Raw genomic sequence first — 23,265 nt, 5'->3', positions numbered from 1 at the left:
TTGGTGTTTAATAACTTTAAATATAAATCAATTAAAGTTTCTCAAATTATTGTTGCTCATTTATATTCAAATTGGTCATATGTTCACCCATTTATGATACACGGTCAATTTAAATACTGGCATTCAATGTTCTTTGTGTCAGCGGCCCGCTTGTGATAAATTCATATTGTGAATTGACACTTTTGTGCTATTAATTATTTTTGTCGCAATATGATTTTAAAATTTTTATTGTCATAATTGTTAATTTTTCTCAGAAAGAGCAATTAATTTTTACCCCCACCCAATCGCAATGCTGCACTTTGCTTGTTGTTGTTTGTGTGTGTGTGTGTGTGTGTGTGTGTGTGTGTGTGTGTGTGATTCTTGTTGTTTACGTTGTCTGCGGTTTTAATCTGAAATCGCTTAAAATATGCAATTAATGGCAATTGTCGCCGCCTCGTGCCACAGAACACAGCAGTTGTCGTAGGCGACGTTTGTATTTACCTTGCTGCAGTAGAAGAGACAGGTTTTTTTTGTTTTTTTGATATGATAATAATTCAATTGTTTAATTTTCCAACAACATAAAACGTCCGGAATGCAGACAGGCGTTAAGCAAAATATTTTTGCATTGTCATTAAAAAATACACACACGTATGCATCTGTCAAATGAAATGAGTGAAATTGCTGAAAGCGAGCCATTTGGTAAAAATATGTTTGTCATAATTTGGAATGCTTTTTTAAGTTGGTTAAAACGGTAATGAGAAAAATATATCGAAAGAGCAGAGACAGCCATTATCTGTTAATTGTTAATTACTTTAAGCTTAACGCTTGGTAAAAACATTTATAAGCCATTATAATTTCGGTTTTAAGTTTTCTAGCGTTTTCAATTGGGTTAACTTGCACAAAATTAATCGATAGATGGAGCAAAAAACGTGAAAACCTTTTCCCCAGCATTGGCCACAAATAATTGTGTAATTAGAGCCACAACAAAAGCAATGCAAACTGCTGAAAATGTTGCCACTAAATGAGTCATTCATTCAGTGGTAGGAAAATGAAAGCAACTGCTACACATTCGAACATTTGAACTTGTTGCCCCGGTCTGACGTCACGTAAACCAATTGAAGCATAATTAAGCTTATTACCAAAAGCAGTTAATGTGCGTTCTCTAAAAACTGGACCTGATTTGCGCCATATTGAGGTTCAGAGTTTCGGTCACTGAGGTCAAAATGCCAACCAGCTAAAAAAAAGAAGGAACTCAGCCACGTGGGCTATACTTTGAGAGAGAAAGAGATAGAGAGCGAAAGAGAGAAAGACAGAGAGAGGAGTGGAGTAGTAGAGATGCAATCCCTGGTCGAGCAGTGGCTTTTGGTGACACTCTCGTTTTGGTATGCGCACGGAATTCTCAATTAATTTTAATTTCAAGTCAACACCTTGCCGACGATTGCAGCACCCAGCGCAATGGCAATGGCTATCCACCGAGTGTAATTATCCTTGCATTCCGTTTTGTGGTCTGCTGGATTTCTGTACTCCGTGCTCTGTTCTCTGCGCTCTCTGCCGCACACTCTCTCTTTCTTAATAAAGCGAAAGTATGCGATGGATAGATGGAGATGGAGATGGAGATGGACTAGCTGACTGGCTTAAAACTTTAACCGAACTGCACGACTGGACATGGAGTATTTACCTGTGCACACACGTGTGTGTATGCATGTGTGTGTGCGTGTGTGTGTGTGTGTGTTTTGTGCGGAGACTACAAATCACGTGGACGTGGCAGGCAGGCCTGGACACAGCGTCTTGTTTGGCATTTACGTGATGCACATTTAAACGCGCGCCCCGTCCAACTTGCAACATGAATTATGCTTCCAGTTGAGAACTTTGGCTAAATTGGCAAGGCAAACTGCAAGGCAACGGTTACGTGCACTCCGCGAGCCTAAAAGTGTATGCAAAGGCACAACGACAGAGGCAAGGACCAGGGGAATGACAGCAACGACAACTGGCGCAGTGGGTGCGGAGAAAGCACGTGCTGAAAAAATTGATTGATGATTGAAGGCAATACAAAATGCGACGTGTGCCGCACGCCATGCCACAAACAGTCGCAATCTTTACCTCGCCCGCTCGCTCAGTTCATACACGGCACAAAAACAAAATCAACTTGAAACATGAAATTCTGCCTTCATTTTAGAAAATATATAATATATTCTCTTTTACCGAAATCGAAAATAGTAATTGAGATCCCTTTCAAATTATAAATAAAATATCTTTTGGCTTATTTATATAATAATAATATAATATAATTATTATTGCTATAATTAGCCTGAGGATATTAACCAATGCAGAATCTCATTTAAATATTTCAATCGTACAAATTATTGGATTTCTAATTGTTGTTGGTTATGTAATAACGAATCTCATTGCAAATTTCTATATTTTCTTAAGTTTAAATTTTGACTTAGGTATTCAATTTCAGAGCACAGCAAATAATTGGAAATTATTATATCTAACAGGTACTTATTTTAAGTGTTTCCATTTTGTTGAGTGCATTTTCCTCTCCTCACTTCTCTCACTCTCCATCTTTAGGGCACCTGCCCACATCAAACATTGTGCAAACGGAAAATGGCAATTCAAAAACTCGGCAAAAGGCACAATTTCGCATATGTGCCGAGCCTTGTGCCACCGCCAGTTCCTTGCCCCGTTGGCTTTGCCCTTTTGCCCGATTTCCGGGCACAAATATTCATGTGCAAACTGCCGTCCTCAACGATGGCGGCCTTCTCTCTCAACTGCGACTGCGAATTTGCATAAATTTGGCATTTGAAAAGCTATTCAGCCTGATGGAAATGATGACGACGTCGACGATGATGAAGAGCTAAACTCAACTTAACTGAGCTGAGCTAAGCCCCAAAACATCCCAACCCACGCCGTGAGTGTCTGTGTCCTCTTGCACCTCGGGCGATTGTATAAAGCCATTTAATGTTTTCACCACACAACGAAGGCATAAAAATGCCAACTGGCCCACGCCAATTTGGCCAAGAGTGGGCGGCCATCAACGAAATATATATGCGATGGATATAAAAGTGAGTTATAATCGACAAGCGGGAACATGATAAGACCAGTTCACATCTGCATGTGGGCTAGAGAAATGTAAGTATGTGTGGCAAGGACTAATGAGGGATGTGAGTAATCTCATAGATGAGCTGCGGAATTTATCAGCTGTAGCCACTTACAAAATTACAATATTTGAGTTATTTTAATTAAAATTCCTATCCCACAGATGGGACTTTGAATAATTGTTCAATCTTGGACTCATTATTTTCAGAAAACATGTTCTTATGTAACGTCAATTTAAGGATTTTAAATTTAGCTGCAGTGTAAAAAAGGCAACTAAAATGAATAGAGGCTAAATCTTAGATATGTTTTGTGTAAAGTTCTCAAAGTTTTCTTTTGTGGAGTTTGCGCAGATATATTTTTTCAGTAAAATACAACAACTCATTTTTCAACTGCTTATCCAATTTTCGAAAATTTAAAGAACTACTTCTACAACAGAGTCCGATTTAAAAGATATCTATATAACAAAATAAAACAATTAATAGTCAGATATTTATCCAATCGTCAAAGAGCTAAAGAGTTTTTCATCAAAAGAATCCGATTAAAGCCGAAAATTCGACTCTGCCTTAGAATACCAATTTGTATATCATATCGCAATTTTAGGTACTTAAAGAATTACTCATTGCCAAAATAAAAATGTACTATTCCTTGAATTAGTTGGTCTGTGTTATGCCGCCCATATTTTCCAACATTAGCATATACTGTATACTGTATACTGTAGATAGCAGAGAGTTCATATATATATGTAGACCAAAAACTATGTAATGGCCACCTACCAATTTGTTTTGACTAATTTGCGTAACACACGGCAATGGCAATTGTTGCTGTTGCAGTTGATGTTGCTGCACTTGCAGTTTTTGCGATTGCTGCGTTCTTGTTGTTGTTGTTGTTGCTGCTGTAGTTGATGTTGTTGTTGTTGTTGGTGCTGTTGCTTTTAAGCTGTTAACCGGAACACTACTACTTAATGTTGTTGTGGCTGTTGTTGTTAGTGCTGTTGTTGCTGCTGCTGCTGTTGCTGTAGCTCCTTCGGTCGGGGCAATCAATTGTTGTTAGCAAATTGCATGCGTTTTACAAATTTCACGCAAATTGCTGCGACTTCTGCTGATGAGGCCAACGCCCGACGATGTCTGCAATTCATGTTGCTGATGATGGTGTTGCTGTTGCTGTTGCTGTAGTTGCCGTTGTTGTTGGTGTTGGTGTTGCTGCTGGTGCAGTCGCTGGGCGAGGCCCAATCGCGCATAGGGAGCCCCATAGAGCTGTCGTTGTTGTTGTTGCTGCTGCGGCTGCTGCTGCTGATGGTGTCGCCAACGCATGCGTCGCAGGCTCAAGGCGCCGCAAGGATACGCGACCTGCAATTAGATTGATAAAGAGTTTTTTGGAGAGAGAGAAGGCACAGGGGGAAGCACAACAACAGCGATCGGAACGGCCACTAGTATATGTGTAATTGCCACAACATTTATACAACATCGAGTAGGAAAATAGAGAGCAGGAAACGTAAATGAAAAGTGTAAAGAAAACACATCAATCAATTAAAATCATCATATGGAAGTATATTTGTTATATGTATTTGGTAGGAGATACTGTTTAGTTTAGTTTAAATTTAGTTTAGCTTAGGAGTAGTAGTAGTAGTAGTAGTAGAACAACATCAACAACAACAACATCAATTATAGAACAACATCAATATATGAAGTCAATAACAACATCGATTTATATCAAGGATATTATTATTATTTTTTTTTTTTGTATTTGTGGTTAATTAATTCAATATTTTTCAATAACAATTACTTGGGTAAGTGTGATTGAAAAGTCAATATCTATAGTTAATTTCCACAACAAAAATATATGTATTTATAATATTCTGTTCTTAGCCTGTCCTTATCAGCAGAAACTGCTGTCTCATGAGTTAACGTAAATTATGAGTGGACAATAGAACTTGCTTAAGGACTTAAACACATAAATAAGCACAGTAACAGACTCAGACAAATAGATTTTATACTTACCATATGCAATTATTATTTAAATATATGTTATTAAGAATTAACAATTATCGTATTCACACAATATTTAGCTTAAGGGTTGGCGTGTGTGAAATATGCTTAAGGCATGCAATATGGACATAATAGTTTATTTTAATATTAGCTCTTCTCTGGGGCATGCAAAATAAATTAAATCATTTTATTAAGAGGTTATGCTTTTGGTGATGAATTTATTTCTCATATAAGATAAGAAAAAAACAAAGCATTTAAATCAAACTACTTAGTTGAAAAGTGTCTCGTGTCTACAAAATAGAAACCAATTTAAAAATTCCCCAAGCCGATTAAAAAATATATAATAAAATATATACATTTAATAATAGAGAAATGCCTAAATATCAAATGCCGAAACGTTAAACTCTTATCACAAAGTTGAAGCACATATTTATTAGCATACTTAAAGCACATTTTACCGAACATAAAATGGAATATATTATAAAATATGATTGCCACAATTTTTCATATAAAATACGCATTCAAGATTTTCAAGATTACAGCAATACTTCAAAAGCCACCTGCTATTTATTATATTTTGAAGTAAATTACTCAGATGTCAATGTCGCGTAATTTATACACCACCAAGAAGCGGCAACCCACGCACAAAAGCAGCTCAAACATTTTCAATTACTCAGAATGTCTGGCATAATAATTTTACCAGTTGTATACACACGTTAATATACAATGTCTCTAAATAATTAAAAAATATATATATGCGGGATGCCAAAACAATACCATTGAACTTATGAAGGCAGCGCTTATTTAAATTTAATTGAAAAGCAATTTCAACTTGTATTTTTCCACAAAACTTATCAAAATATATCATTCTGAATGCAGTCTCACTCTATATATTTTTTGTAAATTTATGCAAATACGGCAACAAACAGCTGCTCCACATTCTATACAAAAGCACAACGGATCAAAGGCAAACGAGCATTTCCGGTCACTGCTCACCAAAAACGTGCAAAAAATATTTAGCCGGACTCGGCACGCAATTAATTCAAATTAAAATGGCGTTACTCAAATTGAAATAGCCAGTACAAACATAAAACAGAGAGAAAACTTAAAATATGTGGCCTACAAATAGTTAATAATAAAGTATAAAGTGTAGTTAAGACTTTCCAAGAATATTAATTTTAAATACTCTGAATTTATAAGAAAGAGCTTTAAATTTGCTTTGAGAAAAAGGAAACTTATTCATTGAGTACACTGGATAATAGACTCTATCATTATAAAGTTCGCTTAGCACTTCTAAAGTGCTAAATAAAAACTTAGTAGTTTAACTCCTAGGCATTCCAAATGATTTAATTCCGAATAAATAACAGAGCGACCTTATGCACTTTACAGAGTATAATTACAAAGCGCAATATGCACAAACGGCGAAAAAATGGCATTTGGCTGTTGACAAGCGTGAAAAAATAACATTTTAAAATTCAATAAATTACAAAATAAAAATGTATGCAACTGTCCAGTTGCAGTTGCAAAGGATTTGGCCATATGTTTTGTGTTTGGTTTCTGGTTTCGCGTCGCTCTTAACATATGAACACATTTTTTCTATAGAATTTTCATGACATTTTATTTTTAGCTTCTGTTAGCCATTTGTAGTCTACCCATTGTCTCTGGTTAACAGTGAACAGTTTAAGGGTGACGCTTTGCGGTTTGTTTTCATCAGGTTTCAGTCAAAGTTAGTTTGATAGACTCATGTTAACATTGTTTAAATAACTACCTACAAAAATTGAAAGTTTAAAGATGCCAGTAAATGACTTGACTTATAACTGAAATACCTGCATTGCTTAAAGTGACTAAAACTAATCTTTAATTTGCAGATAGCAACAGTTGCCACTTGATGCAGCCGTTGGTGTTGCTTGTAGCTGCTGGTACTGTTGAGGATGACAATGGCGTGATAAATATATCGCAAGCACCTTGGCAGGCGTGTGCTCTTCAAGTGCACAGACGTCGCAAGGATTTCGACATTTTTATTACAGTGTCGAGACTTCAGCTGTCTGTGTTCTCAATAAAAAAAAAATAAAAAAAAATAAAAAGAATGTCGCGCTCGCTGGCATTTTTGAAATGCAAAAGAGACTCTCACTGCTGCTGCAATCATGAAAAGCAATGTGGCACCCACACAGCTCCTCTAATAAAATATATTTTTACACATGCGCTTGCATAAAATATTCTCTTTATAGTCGCAGGAACCACATTTCATGGATTTTCTAAAAACTTGAAAATTGCCTTTTTCGTACACACACCAAAAGTCTGACAATTTTTATGGCCCGTTGCGGCTTCAAATATATGTGTGGAAAGAGACACAGAGAGAGGGAAAGAGATAGAGAAAGGGAGAGGCATCTACTCACATTAATCAAGCAGACCCGTTTGCCTCATTACCAACAGTTTTTTTTTGGTGTTTTTTCCTATTTTTTCGTTGTAATTTCTGCACTGTTTTTTGGTTTATTCAGCTCTTTGACTTTTTATCTGTACGCTTTATGCTTAATTGCTTCTTTTGCCACTGTTGCGTGTTTTCCCCATTTTTGTGCCTCGTGTACATTTTCATTTGAGTGCGCACTCGAGAGCAGGCACTTTCAAATCGAACATAAGGTAGCTAAAAGCGGGCATGCCCAAAGACTTGCCATTCTCTTTGCATACAACATCTGTATGCCATATATACTAGTAGAAAAACTCACTTACTCGTAATGCCCACAGCGACATGCTCGTTCAGAGCAAAGGATGGCATAGCTCGAATATTTTGTGTATTTTTGTTGGGGCTGTGAAAACCGCAAAGAGCAATTCGTTGGTCATAAATTTGCAAAGCGGATTTAATTGCAAGCAACGAGTAACGGGAGCGCCATATGGAACAGGAACAGAAACAGTGGCAGGAGCACGAGCAAAGTGCAATCCCTTGTCCTTGCTGTTGGATACATGTATGGGAAGGGTATTAAATGGAGGCGCAGGCATATAAAAGACTCATTAGACCATTATAAGCCCAAAAGTGTCTTTTAAGCGAGCTTACAGCGGGATTGGCAAGCCTTTTGCTTGTAACCAAAGGAAATTAAGTTATTATACACGGTGGCCATTTAAAACGGGTAAAAATCAGACCATTATTAACTGAATAAAGTAAACACGTCACGACCGTTTTAACTAAAACGTTAGGAGGAGGAACATAAAATAAATCAGAGTCTGCGAAGTACATTTTTAAAAGTAATATAAGAAACATACCAAAAAAAGGCTGACAGATTTAGAAACAAATTACCAAACTTAATACTGAGCATCAACTTCATTCGTTATTAACTCTGTCATTCCGTGCAAAATCTGGGTCAAAACGTGCTTGGCAGTACCACATTGCTATCAGCAATGTAACATTTTATTTTCTCAGTGTGTGTTAAAGGAGAAGCAATCTCAGACCCAATGCAGTACATGGCATATATTTTGGATTATAAAAACTAATTCTGACACTCCACTTGGTGAACAGAATCTTTGCATGCGTGACCTTTTAATTGATTAACAAGCAGATTTTGGCATAGCGTGCTTAACTTATACTGTTTGCTGTCGTTTTTCCTTGAAATCTCAGTCATCTTAATTAATTTACTGATTTGCAAAAATAATAATTAAACTGTCAGTCGCAACCATCGCCAGCGACTACAACAACACCAACTACAACTACACCCCACAGCTGTCACTGCTCAGCTGGTTCCTGTATTTCCTGCTCCTTTTTTTTGTTTTTTGGTTTTTGTTGTGCACACTTCCGTTCTAAATGTTAAATTCCTTACGGTCAGAGCGAGAAGACAGGCCAAAAAAGGCTTTGGCCAGGCGCCAGAAACACCGACGCCATCGTCCTCGCATTGGTTTGGTTACAGGCCCCAACACTTAATTAAAATGGCATCCGGCCACGCCAACAACAACAACAACAAGAACAAGAACACAAACAACACCAACTACATCAGCAAAAGAAGAAAACCCAAATGAAAAGAATAAAAATCCGTGGCATCCACATTCTGCTCTGTCTCGTCGGCAGCCCGTGTGAGTAAGCGAATTCATTTCCCGCTTTTGGTCGTTGATTGATATGCCAATGAAGCGCGCCGAGTGCAGACACAGCTCCAAGCAATACAAGCCTCCAAACCACCAAGCCGCCCAAGTACGAGGAAAAAATCTAGTTCGTTAGCTCTTATGCAAAGCGGACAATCGCATACATTGCGGCGCACTCCCTGGCACAAAATCAACAAATGCAGATGGGCCAGATAAATTGCCAAATTGAAGCGGCAGCATTGACGCCGTCGCCAAAATCGATGGCAACCGCGACGTCCTCCCTATCAACTCAACCTGACCAAGGCCTGAGCTCGAGCATCAGAAATTGGTGGTAATTTATTCGCGAAAGAAATCAAAATGTAGATCTCAAAATATACCAACTAGAAGATACCCACTAAACAAGCCTTTAATATCGTAGCACATATATGAGAATATATCTTAAGGGAAATATGATTTCAAGTTAATTTTGAGTTAATGATAATGATATCGATAAAAAATCAAAAACAAAAAAAAAAAGAGTTGCCTACAACTCATTCTTACGTTTGGACTTATCCTCCCTATGATTGATTATGTTCAGACTATATTATACCCATCTCCAAACTATTTTAATGAGTTGATAGCTAGATAATCCCAGAAAAAGGAAAACAAAATGGTTTCATCAAGCGCTTTGTCCTTTAGCCATCTTTGATGTAGCCCTTCAAATGACTCTTTAATATTTTTCAAGACAAGCATAATTACTTATAGTCTTGCTGACTGCTATGACCTTTGACTAAGATCCAAAAAAAACAATTTAGTTTTAGTTTTCCCGAACTAAAAATCATCAATAATTCGATTATAAAGATGACTTTGAGCTCGTTCACACTTAGTTAATTCAATTGTTTCTATAGTTGATTTTCTGTTTAATACTTGGCTCATTTTAAAAAAATTTAATTTTATATATTATATTAATTAACAAGAAATAAAGAAGTAAAAAATTGTTAATTAAATTATTCATCTCAAGTAGAGCATTTTAGGGTCGCTAGCATGCATAGATTACTTGTCCCACTCCTTCTTCCTTTTAGACATGGGCGTGCTTGATTAATTGCAGACTGTGGTTAAATTTTTTCTGCTGATTTCGGCAGTTTTTCTGCAGATTTCTTTTATTCTTATTCGTTTTTTGTTTCTCCTCCTCTTTCTTTTTTGTGGTCATTGGTTCGCTATGTGTGTTTACATGGCCACGTAAGCAAAAATATTTTACAGCTGGACAGAGAGGCCAAGCACAATGACTGGAACCTGATCTCCTTCCGATAAAAAAGACAACGCATATGTACTGTGTAGATGTATGCGTATGTATAAACACATGTACATATATGGAAAGATACATTTTAAGTCTTTATTGCCGCTGCAGAGAATTAGCAAGGCCCGCGGCCATTAATCAATGGCGCCAGCGGCGGTTGCAGCTGTGGACTGGGATGTGTTCCACTCTTAAAGTATGCGCTTTATTATTTACTGCATATATGCTCTTCTTTTATTTTTGAGTGCGGGATGGAGGAGGGTGGGTTGGTATTGTGCCGCTTGGTATTTTCCGCTAGAATTTCTTCGCAGACACTTCCTGGGCCGACGACTGCCTGCATGGCTGCCTTGCTGGCATGTGTGCAAAGTTACTGCCCACATCCTGTGCACTCAGCGCTCGGCTGCAGATATTTTTCATTTTCGAAAAAATTTCCGTTATGATTTCCTTGCATTGCATTTAGCCATAGCACAAGTTTTCCGCCCACATACACACACACACACATACAATTCTGTGTGACTTTTTAAATAGAAATTTGAATACGACAAGGCAGCGTATAAGATTCAGATAATGCTAGCCCGACAGCCAGTATGGCGTATGCCTGCCTTTCAGTTGCCGGAGTTGTCAGAGTCCAAGGATTTCACTATTATTGTTTTTTTTTTTTTTTGGGAAACTTGACTTTTTATTTTTATGCTAAACTGTTTCCTTTTGCGGACAGGCGCATTTCATTTGCACAAACTTTGGCAAAGTATGTTGAAGCGGAAACGGAAGTTATATACTCCACTGATAAGTTTCTTGTTCGAGCAGCGTTTCGATCAAACACGAATACTCGAATTGCAGAGACTCTCGACTCTCAATTCTTGACTCTGGACTCTTGACACTCTGCAGCCACTTGCCGCAGTTAATTAAAAATGGCATCAATGAATGAGCTATTGCATTACACAATTGATTATGCAAAAGTACTTGCATTTCCTGTCTGTCCGCCTCTCCACTCCTCTGCTCTCCTAGTGCTTCACAATATTAAAATAACAAAGGGCGCACTTGGGTCAGAGACAACAAAAACGAAAGAGAGGAAAAAACCTGCAAGAACTCTTCTCAACTTGTTGTCTTTCTAAGAATATTTTAATAAGTATCACAACAACAATAACAACAACAGCCCTCTCCACAACAACAACAACAACAACAATAACAATGCAAAAGAGTTGGCAGCAAAGTTGTTGCAAAACTGCCGCCGCACAAGTGGCACAAACAAAGTTCTGAATGAGGTAGAAACTCTCTCAGCCCCGTTGCCAAACCACTCTTCCCCCTCACTCTTGCACTTCCTTCTCACGCAGAGAAAATGTAATAAATTTCTATACAAAACGACCACAAAATCGTTGTGTGTGTGTGTGTTTGTGTGTGGGCTGTAGACAAAGAAAATATGAAAACAAGAGCAAAAGTAATTCAAGCCAAAAATGCTAGGCTGCGGCTATCTATCCATCTATTTTTGTTCGCCGATGCGGAGGAGGGGCAGTGGAGAAATTCAATTTTACTTTTTTTGTCTTAAAATGCAAATTTTGCATATTCAATAAACTTGTTTCTTGTTGTCTGTCGCTGCTGCAGTTGTTGCAATGTTTTATGTTTGGTTTTTAATAATTTATGCAAAATTAATTTTGGTTATGAATTCCAGGCAATTTATGCAATTGTATTTTTTGAAAGTGAGAGCAGGAGATTGAATGCTAGAAAGAGACGCCACTTACCCTTGGTAAGAAGAACAGTATTGATGGCAGATAGGTATTCCAAATATTATATAACATATATACATGGTTTTTTTTTAATAGGAATTAAGAATATTAATTTTTTAATAATGTGTTGGCATTTGCAAACAGAAAAATTAAATTTTTGACAGGTCTACGGGCAGGATATCCACATTTTCTGTTTGCTTTCATTGGCATCATTACACACAATTTCAATTAACTGGATGTTATGCTAATATTAAATGCGCTTCTGGCTTCTGGCGGCAGCAGCAGCAATCAAATAGAAAACCAAAAGCATACGTTAGTTTAACATATTTACACATTTACACGTGTTCTTTATTTATTGACTGTGAAAATTGTTATAAATTTGCAATATTTAATTTACAGCCATTGGCAGACATTTGCCACGCCCGCAAACACACGCAGACGCCTGCTGCTAATTGCCAAAATCAACCAAAATTAGTGGAGGGGAAAGTGCACATATTTTACAAAAATAATTAATCACAATTGAAACAACCTGCAACAACAACAACAAAAACTACCACTACAGAAAACTATCAACCAAAATGCTGTGCAAAATTTTGCAATTGTCATTCAGTAAAAGTTAGAAGAAAGCAAATTAAATGTATATAAATTAATAATCAAACTAAAACAAACTGCATGGATAAAGTTAATAGTGTGAACAGAGCTATATATAAAACTAGAAAGCAAAGCTATCTTCGGCTAGCCGAAAGTTGAATACACTTAAAAAATATGTATAAGACCAGTTTAAAGTTAAGTTGACTTTATACTTTTAAACTTATTATGTAACAACTAAAATTTGGTGCCACAGGATCATGTGAGTCATTTAAAAATAGCATGGAATCAGAATCACGGATAGTTAAGAACTAGATCACATCTTTATATCAAATATATGTATATTTTTAAATACTTCTTCAGACCACACAAAATAACAAAGAAATATTACCACAGCAAATGTATGCATAAATTCCAACAAATATAATAAAATTAAGTTAGCTGGCTTAAGGATTGCAACTCCTCCAAATAATTGTGTATAGAAAAAAAATAATGAAAAAGCAAAGTTTTTTGCATAACTAATTTGTTGAGCTTAGTTTGTTGGTTCTGATTTATGACAAAAATAGTATAAAGTATGCAAATGAAGTAAAAGAATAGAAATAAAAATGTTTGCAGTTTAGATAAATGTCAAAAGTGCGTTTACATATACAATTAATTGTGTAGCATTCCTTTATTTGTGAGGGAGACTTGGCAAATTGAATATACAGATTTTGACTTACCCCTGTTAAAGACTGTTTGTCATTGTAAAGCGTTGCCTGAGCTCCAGACGTGGGTGAATTCGCAGCTGTTGTCGAGCTGTCCGGACTGAAGTAAGTGAGGAAGGCGCAACCTGTAATTGAAAGCGTAGAACAAATTAGTGAAATAATTATTTTATTGATATACTTGGTTAGCCTACATGTGATACTGATTGTTAGTTTATCCAACAAATAACCTAACAGTCAGTAATTTGAGCTCATTTAAAAATAAAAATTTATGTAACACAAAGCGCTTAAGCTCAAAGCTAAGCTGTGATTATATTTGTAAATGTAAAACAAACATAAAAATAGCTTAACTCATCCCAATTTTCTCTATCTATTTCGCATGACTATTTTCATGTTTAACATGTCAGTTATTTTGTTTTGTCGCTCAATTAAAGCTCCTGTGTGGATTATTATTCATCCTTCGTTCCTCCCCCTCTAATCCTAAACTGCGCATAATTTCGTGGTGCTTTGCGTGTTGAGCGCGTCAACTTGTTTACCGGCGTTTTGTGACCATTTCATAAAAGCGTGTGATTTTTTAAACATCATTTTTTGTACAACTCTGTTTTTTATGTACTTAGGCAAGCACAGTTTGTTCATGGTAGGAGTTAACTATTCTTGTATGTTTAATAAATATCTCATGTTATGTAAAATGTTTGATTAAGTCAGTGAGTATGGGCTGAATTCTCTACACAAATGTATTCGTTTATTTCTCAATTATATTTAATAATAACAAAATAATAATTATTAACATATTCATATTAAGGTTTCTATAAAAACGTAACTTCAGCAAATAACACCAGCTCTGTTTATAAACTGTTCAAAGGCTTAATTTAAGTTAATTAAATCAATTAATAAAGTGTGTAGATCATATAAATATAGGATTAATTTTCTATATTGACAGCGCTCCCTTTATTAATTATATGCCCATCTAACGCCGCCTCTGTACAACAAATATCGAGAACTAAGTAGAACATGTCAGGCAAGAACCAAAGAAAAAACAACAACAACAATAATAAGAACGACAGCAGAACCAACACCAACTTGCATACCAACTATGATGATATGTGGTTCTTTCAACGTCACACAGCATGGACACGAGCCCCAGCCCAGACCCATACCCAAACTGCTGCTCTGCTGCTGTCTGGTGTCTGATGTCTGCTGTCGTCGTCAGTGTGCCTGTGGTGTTGCCTGTCCTCAGTAGTGTTAACCAGCTAACCGCAGCAACAACAACAATTATATTTAATTTTTAGGCAAACTCTCGCACGTTTCTAGCCTCGCCTCTGGTTGGCCTGTTCGGTCTGCTCGGTCGGGTGGTGCCTTTTGTCTGGCGCGCCTCATGCAACACGTCAAAAGTTGAACGACAGCAATGGCAACAAAAGCTGCCAGCGAACCGGCGACGGCGACGGAGACGTCGACTGTTGCTGCTGCTACTGCTGCTGCCAAACAAGCCAAAACGTCTAAAAACATAAAAATTGTCGACACATTGTTGAAATGCCAGGAAATTATGTGGCAGCAACGGGTCAACCATATACTCAAACACACGGCAGCTGCCAGTAATTAAAATGAGTAAAACACAGCAAGCACCGACAGCACAACAGCAAGGCCAGGCCTAATGAGTTTATTAATTAAAAATCACTCATATATGTGTGTGGTCGTTGTCAGGACACGCTCTCTTTCTCCTCAATGTTCACTAATTGCAGTCAGTTATCTCAGGCAAGAAATGTGCTACAAAATATATTCTAAACACGACACCAACAAAACCCGAATAGCCAAAAAAAAAAAAAAAAATCAACAAAACTAAAAACCCAAAATACAAATAAAAACATTATCACAAAACAAATTAATAGCTGCTCAACCTGTAGATACCTCGCACAAACACTTATTACTCTAATAATTTCCAAATTTCAATGTGTGTAAATGTTGTTAATATATTATTACATCGTTTAAGTTCTTAAAGTTCTTCTAAAGACTTTCAAATTTAAAGTTCTCAAAATACATATTACTTATTCTTAAAAAAAAAGAAACTCTTGTCCCTATTTACTATTTATAAGTTTTTCATTTCGCAGATTTTGTTGGAAGAGGATCAAAATTTTAATAAGCTCTTTCAGCAGCAATTGTGCACAGGGTATCACAAAGGAAACAACAATAGGGCGCCATGCGTGTTGTGGAGCGTGTGTGTCGCATTTGCGACGTCAACAACAACATCAGCAATAGAAACAACAACAAAGACGAGGAATATGAAAACAAAATGGCGAGCGAATCGCTTGTCAACTCCTCGCCGCGCAATTCGCAATGACAGCCAGAAAAGCTGCTAATGACTTTTAAAATACAATTTTTATAACGTGCCGTTCGTAGGAAAAACAACAACTGGCTTGGACTCTATTGTTGTGCGGCGCTTTGTTTGGTTTTTGTGTGTGCACCTCGAACCCTTCCACCTAGCCCCCTCCCCCCACCATCACCCCTCCCTTTTTTTCCAGCTCGCACGTTTGGCGACAATTTGCAACATGTGCGTCGTTGCGAGGACTAGAAGCGCTTTGGCACTCAAGTGCCTCCTTCTGGTCTTTAGTTTTAGTCCTGTTCTGGTTGTGTGCTTGCGCGCCGTTGAGTGGCCTTCAAATTGGCATCGTTTAAATGGCTACCCCGACCCTTCGTTGTGGTGCTCAGTAGTGGGTATATGTGTATGTGTAGTAACTGCCGTTAGCTGCCTGGTCAAAGCAATTAGTTACGCATACGCCGCGTTTAACCCGCTTGACACGACCAACACAGCAAAAACCCCAGTAACCAAAAAGGAGCCGAAACAAATTAACAAAATGACAGAACTTTTAAGCAAACTAAACGTTTGCAAATGGTTTTAATTGCTCATACCAATTGCCATTAAATGCTTCCCAGAAATACTTCTCACTGGACAGTATCTATTAAAAAATATAAATGTTTGTTTGTGTGTCATTCGAACGTCGCTTGCTTAACGTTAGCTGACAACTACGGGTATAAAATTTTAAATAAATATGCAAGGCTAACTCGTTCTTTTAGTTACCATTAAAAATAATAAATTAATAGAAAACAAGCTATCATTTAATCAGTAATCATTTCTTCGAGTATACCTCTATCAAATAATATATAAATTAAAGCAGGCCCAAACTTACATAAAGCATAAATATGAATACTAAAACCAAGCAATTCTGAAAGATCTCAAAAATTGTGCCAAGGGTAATTGAAAAATCATCTGGCATTCGGCAACAATCTTGCGTCCTTCAGCTGCGTATTTATAGTATTCTATTCAAACTTTGTCGACATTTGCTTTGGCCAACTAACTAATCAAAATTCAATTGATGGCTGCCACGCTCTCAGTGCTTTGCTCTAACGACAAGGCCAAGCCACCAATTTTAATTGCAACTCATCAAAGCCCAGCTCCCTGTACTGAGTACTCATTGGAGTGGCACTCTAAAGAACTTTTTGGCTACCACAAAAGTGAGACCTTTAATTCTCTGCTATGACTCGTTGTTTAGTTGGGTTTTTTGGGTGGGAGTTTGGCTGGACGGATGGCTCTGCTAAGTTAATTTTTTATGCATGCACTGAATTTGAATGACTTTGACAGCAAAGTACACAAGTGCCCGTCTCGCTGGCTCTTCTCTTTTTCGTGGGGTGTGTTTCGTTTGGTTATTTTTTTCACTTTTTCCTACTTACATTTGCCATTGCGCTTGGCGAAATGTTTTGCAACTTTTAATAAAATAAACTTATTTGCACAATATAAATACATACATAAAACATGCACCGCCTCCGTCGCATCGTTGTCCTCTTTGATATTTCTATTTTTCAATTTTTGTTTCACTTTCCGCACAAAACTTATGCTAATTAAATTCTTCAAGTCGCTTGGCATTTTTCGCTTTTCACTTTTGCTGCTTGTTGGCATACACTCTTTTTTTATTCATTGGCTTGGCTGTTTGTTTGTTTGGCGGAACCACAAGGAACCATCAAGTTTTGAGTGGTTACCGCTGGTTCTGGTACTTTGTCAGCGGATTTTTGGCCCTGTTTTGCGCTTATGGCTGCGGCCAAAGTGATTCATTAACATGCTCGTCGCTCATGTTAATATGTCTGCTAAATGTCAGTTTTTGGTCAGCCACAGAGAAATATATGTATACAAATGGCTTCCGGATGGGTTACGTTGTCTTTTGCTTTGTTTGCTTTATGTGAAAGTGAAAAGTGAAAAGTTTTCAGTTTGCGTACGCACAAAAGTATGCAGTGCAAACGGCATAACAAAACCGCAGGCTGAATACTTTATTTATGACCCACAAAAAAGTATGTGTGTGTGTGTGTATTTAACCTTTAACACTGACATTCAAATGTGAAAAGTGAACAAGGAGTGTGATAGAGAAATGTAAAACATTAACTTAATATGATTTATAGAAATCATGTAATATGATCAACATTTGTTGCGTACGATTGGATTAGAATTGATTGAGTTTTTGGCAAAAAAAAGGGACATTGGCACTATATCGTAAAATATTAGTCCTTATACGAGTCACATATAAGATACTCTTCACACTCACACAATTTATATTTATTATAATTATCATTTTTTATATATATTTATATTATTCCTGCCTACTTTTGACAAACTTTCTAAAGCTGGTGTGGAAATGGTTTAAGTATATTTCTTAAACCCATATAAAAAGTCACTTCTAGTTCACTTTTTACTTAAGCAACTGCCACATATTCTTCAAGCTGAAATACAATTTAGTTAACAATCTAAAGGTACCCTCAATGTACAACTTTTGTACCAGTTTGAGTCACTTTGAAAACCGTTTGCCTAATCCCCACATTAACTCACTTGTAGGACAGCAGAAAGATACCCTAAAAAACCATGTAATAAAACTTTAGCAAACTCAATTTAACTCAACGGCTTTAGATATCGATCTAAAGCAGTAACTACTTCAAGTCTAAGCCGCCTTAACATACGGGAAAAACCCCGCTGGCAGCAAATTAACTTTTACACATGTAAAATACAGTAGAGGCAAAGTAGTAACAAAGCTCTAGTCGAGAGACACCAAGTCATTAAAACATGAAAACAGTTTTTGAAATAAATTTAATAGAAAGTCTCACAGCAACAGCTTGAAAGACGGAATGAAATTGCAAAGATTCCCCTTCTAACTTTCAAATGCTGTTTGCCAAAGCCTATTATCCCACTTTATTTATTTTAATAGCTACAAGCTACAATATACTCATATATATCACACAATTATCTAAAACAAAAACCAGTTAACTTATTCATGTTTTGTTGTATACGAAGTTCAAAAAGCAATTGATGTTGCTGCAATGTCTGAAACCGCAACTAAATAAATTATAAGCCAGCTACGATTAAAGACGCTTACGGTAAGGCAGCACAACAAAAAGCAACTAAAACGTAAACTGAAAAGCCATTAAGCATAACCATTTCCGGCATGGGGGGAAGAAAATAAAAATACGGGCTGGTAACTGGTAACTGGTAACTGGAGAGGTGTGCAACAAGCGAAGCTGCACTTAAGACGTTTAACAAAAGGTAAAGTCAGATCAAAGCAACGAAAGTCCCAGCCAGACCAGCAAGGATTCTTGAAGTGTGTGTGTGTGTGTGTGTGTGTGTAGGTGTGTGGGCATCTTGAGTGTATTCCGAGCACTGCCAATAAACAATAAAAGCTGAGCACCACTTCTCGAGCCCTTCAACGTTCATGCCTGTATTGTCTGAGCTTTAAACACATAATAACTTAATGAATAACTTATGTAACCCATAATACCTGGCAAATTACGTGAGAGCAGGCATAAATGGGGTCTGGTGGGCGTCAAATATTTAACTAGACGCCTGTGGCATATTAGATAATATGAGCGGAGTGCATAATTCATATTTGACTAATAAGGCGGCATTTATATATATGCCTCGACCAATTCTCCCTCTTCGTCTACTTTCGCATGTTGCGCCGCACATTGCCCAAAATTTATTTTCAAGTTTTGTTCGTTTTTGTCTGGGGGAATTTTTTTGCACGACTGCTGCTTTGTTTGAGTGCCACTTTAAAAGTTGAGTGGCACGCCCAGCAATTGCCTCCACTTTTTTTTATTATTTTGAATTTGGTTGATGTTGTTTTTTTTTTTTGTTTTGCTCCTTTTGCCGCTTGCCAGCGTGTCTGTGGTTTGGCTACGACTTTTGGCCATGTCAAGCCTTCTTTTTGATACCCTTTTAGAGGGTCTTACAAATATGTCATTAAGTGTGAAACATTAGCCAATCTAAGGCTGTTTAGCTTTAAGATGTTCAGCATAAGAGGTGTAATTAAGCAAAAGGCAGACATATATAAATTGTACATTAATTCGCTAAGAAATATTTAAAGAAATTATGAAGAAGTCACTTGTCAGCAGTCATCCAATTTTTCACTAAATCGAATAATATTTGCATTTTTATTTATTTTTTATATATTTTTTTTAAAGCCGTTTATTCTAGTTTAATAAATCGTTAAAGAAAACTTCCTTTAGACATTTAAATTATAATATTATGTGGTAAGGGTATACAATCTACCTTCGACAAAAAATAGTAGCTCATTCTTCTTTTTTTTTTGCATGTAATAAAGCAAAGTTCAGCGGCCATTATCAGCGAGCACAATCGAGCCAGACGAACCGGACGTATAGACAGCACTAGACACACACACACACACATAGACATATATATAAACAGACAATTGCAATAGCAAAAGCGCCAAAAAGTATGCTTTTACTTTTGCAGACTGTGAATGGCTGTCGTTATTGTTGGTGCTGCTGCTGTTGTTGGTATTCTGGCTTCTATTTTGGCAGCCGTTTTTCGTGTTTGGGCGCCGTTTTCTCTGCTGCTTATGTTATTGTTGTACTTTGTTGTTTGGTAGCTTATGAAATATTCAATTGAATTTAATGTACACGACCGACTGACTGACTAAGCTGGGTTCACAGCAAAGTGCTCAGAGTTCAAGCCAATGATGACTGGCGTCTGTTTGTCAATATTTGTGCTCTTTTCAACTGGCTCCATTTGTGTCGAAGTTGACAGCAACTTAACCTGGCTTTAAATGGAGTAACCCAACTTGAAAAATCGTATATATGATTTATATTTGATCTATAACTTTTTAAATAATATACTTAATATACATCCTTACTTTATATTCCACGAACAACATAATTTGCAATAATATAACTCTATTTTTATCTCATATTTACTGCTTGATTATTTTGCAGCACATTTAAGAAACACAAGCCAATTGAGGCGTATGTGTTATGTATCTGTATCCAAAGTCCTAAGGCACAAGAAGGAGGTCTGGAATATTTGTATTTTCTTTTTCCTTCTTTTTAATAATAACATAATGGCGCATCATTTCAGTTAATGGATTGCAAGTGTTGCCAGACTGTGTTTCATTGCCTTCATTCGCTTTTTTAGCTTGCAAAACTGGCAAAAGTCGGCTTCGCCTTTGCTTGGGCCCCTTTTCCAAGTTCTGGTTGGCTGGCGTCCCATATGAGCAGCTGCTTGCTCCCGAAGCACATTGCTTAATGGCGCTAGTTGCCTTTTAAGTGTAATTGCCGTGTCCCAAGTGTTTGTAATGTGTACAAATTTCTACAATTTTTCCTGCCAGCCAAGAATGAGAGCCAGAACCAGAACCAGAACCAAAACCAGAACCAGCAACTTGAACTCATTCCCATAGCCCTACCCAAAACCAGGCCGGACCATTCGTTTCCGTCTGTGCTTTTAAAATTATTACTATATTTGTAAATATGGCTGCCTCTTAAAGCTTAAAGACTAGCATGTCTGCCCAAAAATAAAACAATAAAAAAAAGTACGCTAGAGTTTTACTCACTGGCAATGTGCTCGTTGTGAAAGGCCAACATGTTGGATTGAAGGGGTTTTTAACAGCTTTCCCAATACGTATTATATAGTATTTGTTTGTTTGTTTGCTTTAATGTCGTTTTTATGGGGTTAACGTTGCTCTACAGCAGCTGCTGCATCCGCTGTCTGCTACTGTTGTTATTATTGTTGTTGTTGTTGTTGTTGTTGTATTACTACTGGCCCGATGACAGTCAGAATCGCGAGTTTTGCGGCTGTGGCGAATTTCACACTTTGATTCTCGATATAGTCGCACTCGTATTTAAAGCCGCAACAATTTGTAGCCGCAAATGCCTGTAAATAAAATAAAAAGATTGCTCGAATTATTGTATATAATTAATGCATCGTAAAGAATAGTCAATGTAATATCTCGATAGTGATTCAAGAACATATTTTAAGTTTGCTACAATTTTTGGGAACGTTCTTATAAGGAAGTTTTGTAAGGAGATAGATTGTTGACCTTACTTAAAATGTTTAATTTGTGCAAAATACACATTTTTAGTAGCACTAAATAATATTTTTGACTGTTGCATATTATAATTATTTTTCGTAAATAATTCTCTTTAAAGGAGTGACTTTATATTTTAATTTATTTGATATATCTCCATATGTATATACATATTTACAAAAAACAAAAATGTATATGTTGATATATAAAATGATTTTCTTACGAATGTTTTTCAATTAGTCACTATTCGCCTTTGCTCGTTGCTCTTCTTGTATACCAAAGTCTCCATGCCTTTAAGCCACAGATTTATTGTTTAACTCCCCTTTTTATTATCCGCCCAAAAACAAATTGCAATGCTTTGTGAGAAATATGATTTATAGCCCAAATGAAGAGAAGCTTTGCTGCCGAAAATGTTAAGAGCATGGCCATTATTTAGAGAACAACTTTAAATGATAAAATAGTTTGAATTAAATGTTTGGTAAACAAAATATACTAAGAACTGCATTGTCACTCTCGCTCTAATTCTTTCTCTCTATCTGTCTCCGTCTCTCTCTCTCTCAATTGCTGGCGGCGGGCGGCTCAGTGAAGCGCACACACAGCAAACGGAAGCACATGCTGCGGAAGTGAATTTCTTTGCTTCCGCTTTAGCGCCATAGTACGGCAACAACGGCAACACATAGTTAAGCGACGGCGTGCAACAGCAACAATCAAAACTAAATGTCAAAAATACAATATACCAGTTGGGCAACTCCAAAAATAGGTTTGACACCATTCGAAACAATCAGGCAGCCAGTCAGGCAGTCAGCCATTCAAGTCAGTTAGTTGCTTAGTTAGTCAACTAGTCAAAGCCGTCAACTGACATGTCGAATTGAACCAACAGCGATATGGCTATCAAAAATCAAAAGCTTTCAAATGCAATCTAAATTGATTACTGTGTTAGGGCAAGGCTAAGTGAAAATAATAAGCACAAAGTTCATTCAACTAGTGACTAGCTAACTACTCTTAATGGATACTTATTGTTGAAATATAATTTAATTCCGAACAGACTTTGACCAATCATTTTATGCGCTACTCTCAACTTCAGTTAAATATATTACTAAATTCTCATGTAATCATTGTTTTTACCAAGTTTTTAATAGTTCTTAACACGTTTCTCCGTTCAAATTTAATTATTCAAGTCAAATTCATCAAGACATTTCACGTATAAATTTTAAATTTTGTAAATGAGTTGCTCAATCATATGCATTAGTGTATTGCATAAATAATTGAAGAAATTAAGAAACTTTGCTATACGGTTGCCAGAGTCAGTGCTCACAAGTCAATAAACAACATAAAAACTCCATAAAAATACTTTTGGCATTTCACAAATAGGCAACTCACTTTACAGAGTCGAATTGGAAATCATCGTCTTTTTGGTGTCGTTGTAGTTGCAATCGAAGAAGAAGTCAACAACAACAACAACAACAGCAACAGAAATGTGTGTGTGTGTTTAGGACTCAGTGAGTATGT

General features: G+C 36.8%; 1 protein-coding gene across 1 annotated transcript in view; it reads right to left on the bottom strand.

Moving 5' to 3' along the window:
- LOC6558725 (CUGBP Elav-like family member 4) overlaps positions 1–21,540 on the bottom strand; it is a 313,415-nt gene extending 291,875 nt beyond the window's left edge. The window contains exons 1-2 of the mRNA XM_043215442.1: positions 21,283–21,540; positions 13,427–13,536 (exon numbers count right to left, since the gene is read on the bottom strand). Of these exons, the coding sequence (XP_043071377.1) occupies positions 13,427–13,536; positions 21,283–21,313 (141 nt within the window). The 5' untranslated portion in view covers positions 21,314–21,540. The remainder of the gene's footprint in view (positions 1–13,426; positions 13,537–21,282) is intronic.
- Positions 21,541–23,265: the final 1,725 nt, after the last annotated feature.

This window comes from Drosophila grimshawi, unplaced genomic scaffold, assembly GCF_018153295.1.
Source record: "Drosophila grimshawi isolate 15287-2541.00 unplaced genomic scaffold, ASM1815329v1 contig_44, whole genome shotgun sequence".
Lineage (NCBI taxonomy): Eukaryota > Metazoa > Arthropoda > Insecta > Diptera > Drosophilidae > Drosophila > Drosophila grimshawi.
The sequence above is the reverse complement of the archived record's forward strand: the minus strand, read 5'-3'. Positions and strand labels throughout refer to the sequence as shown.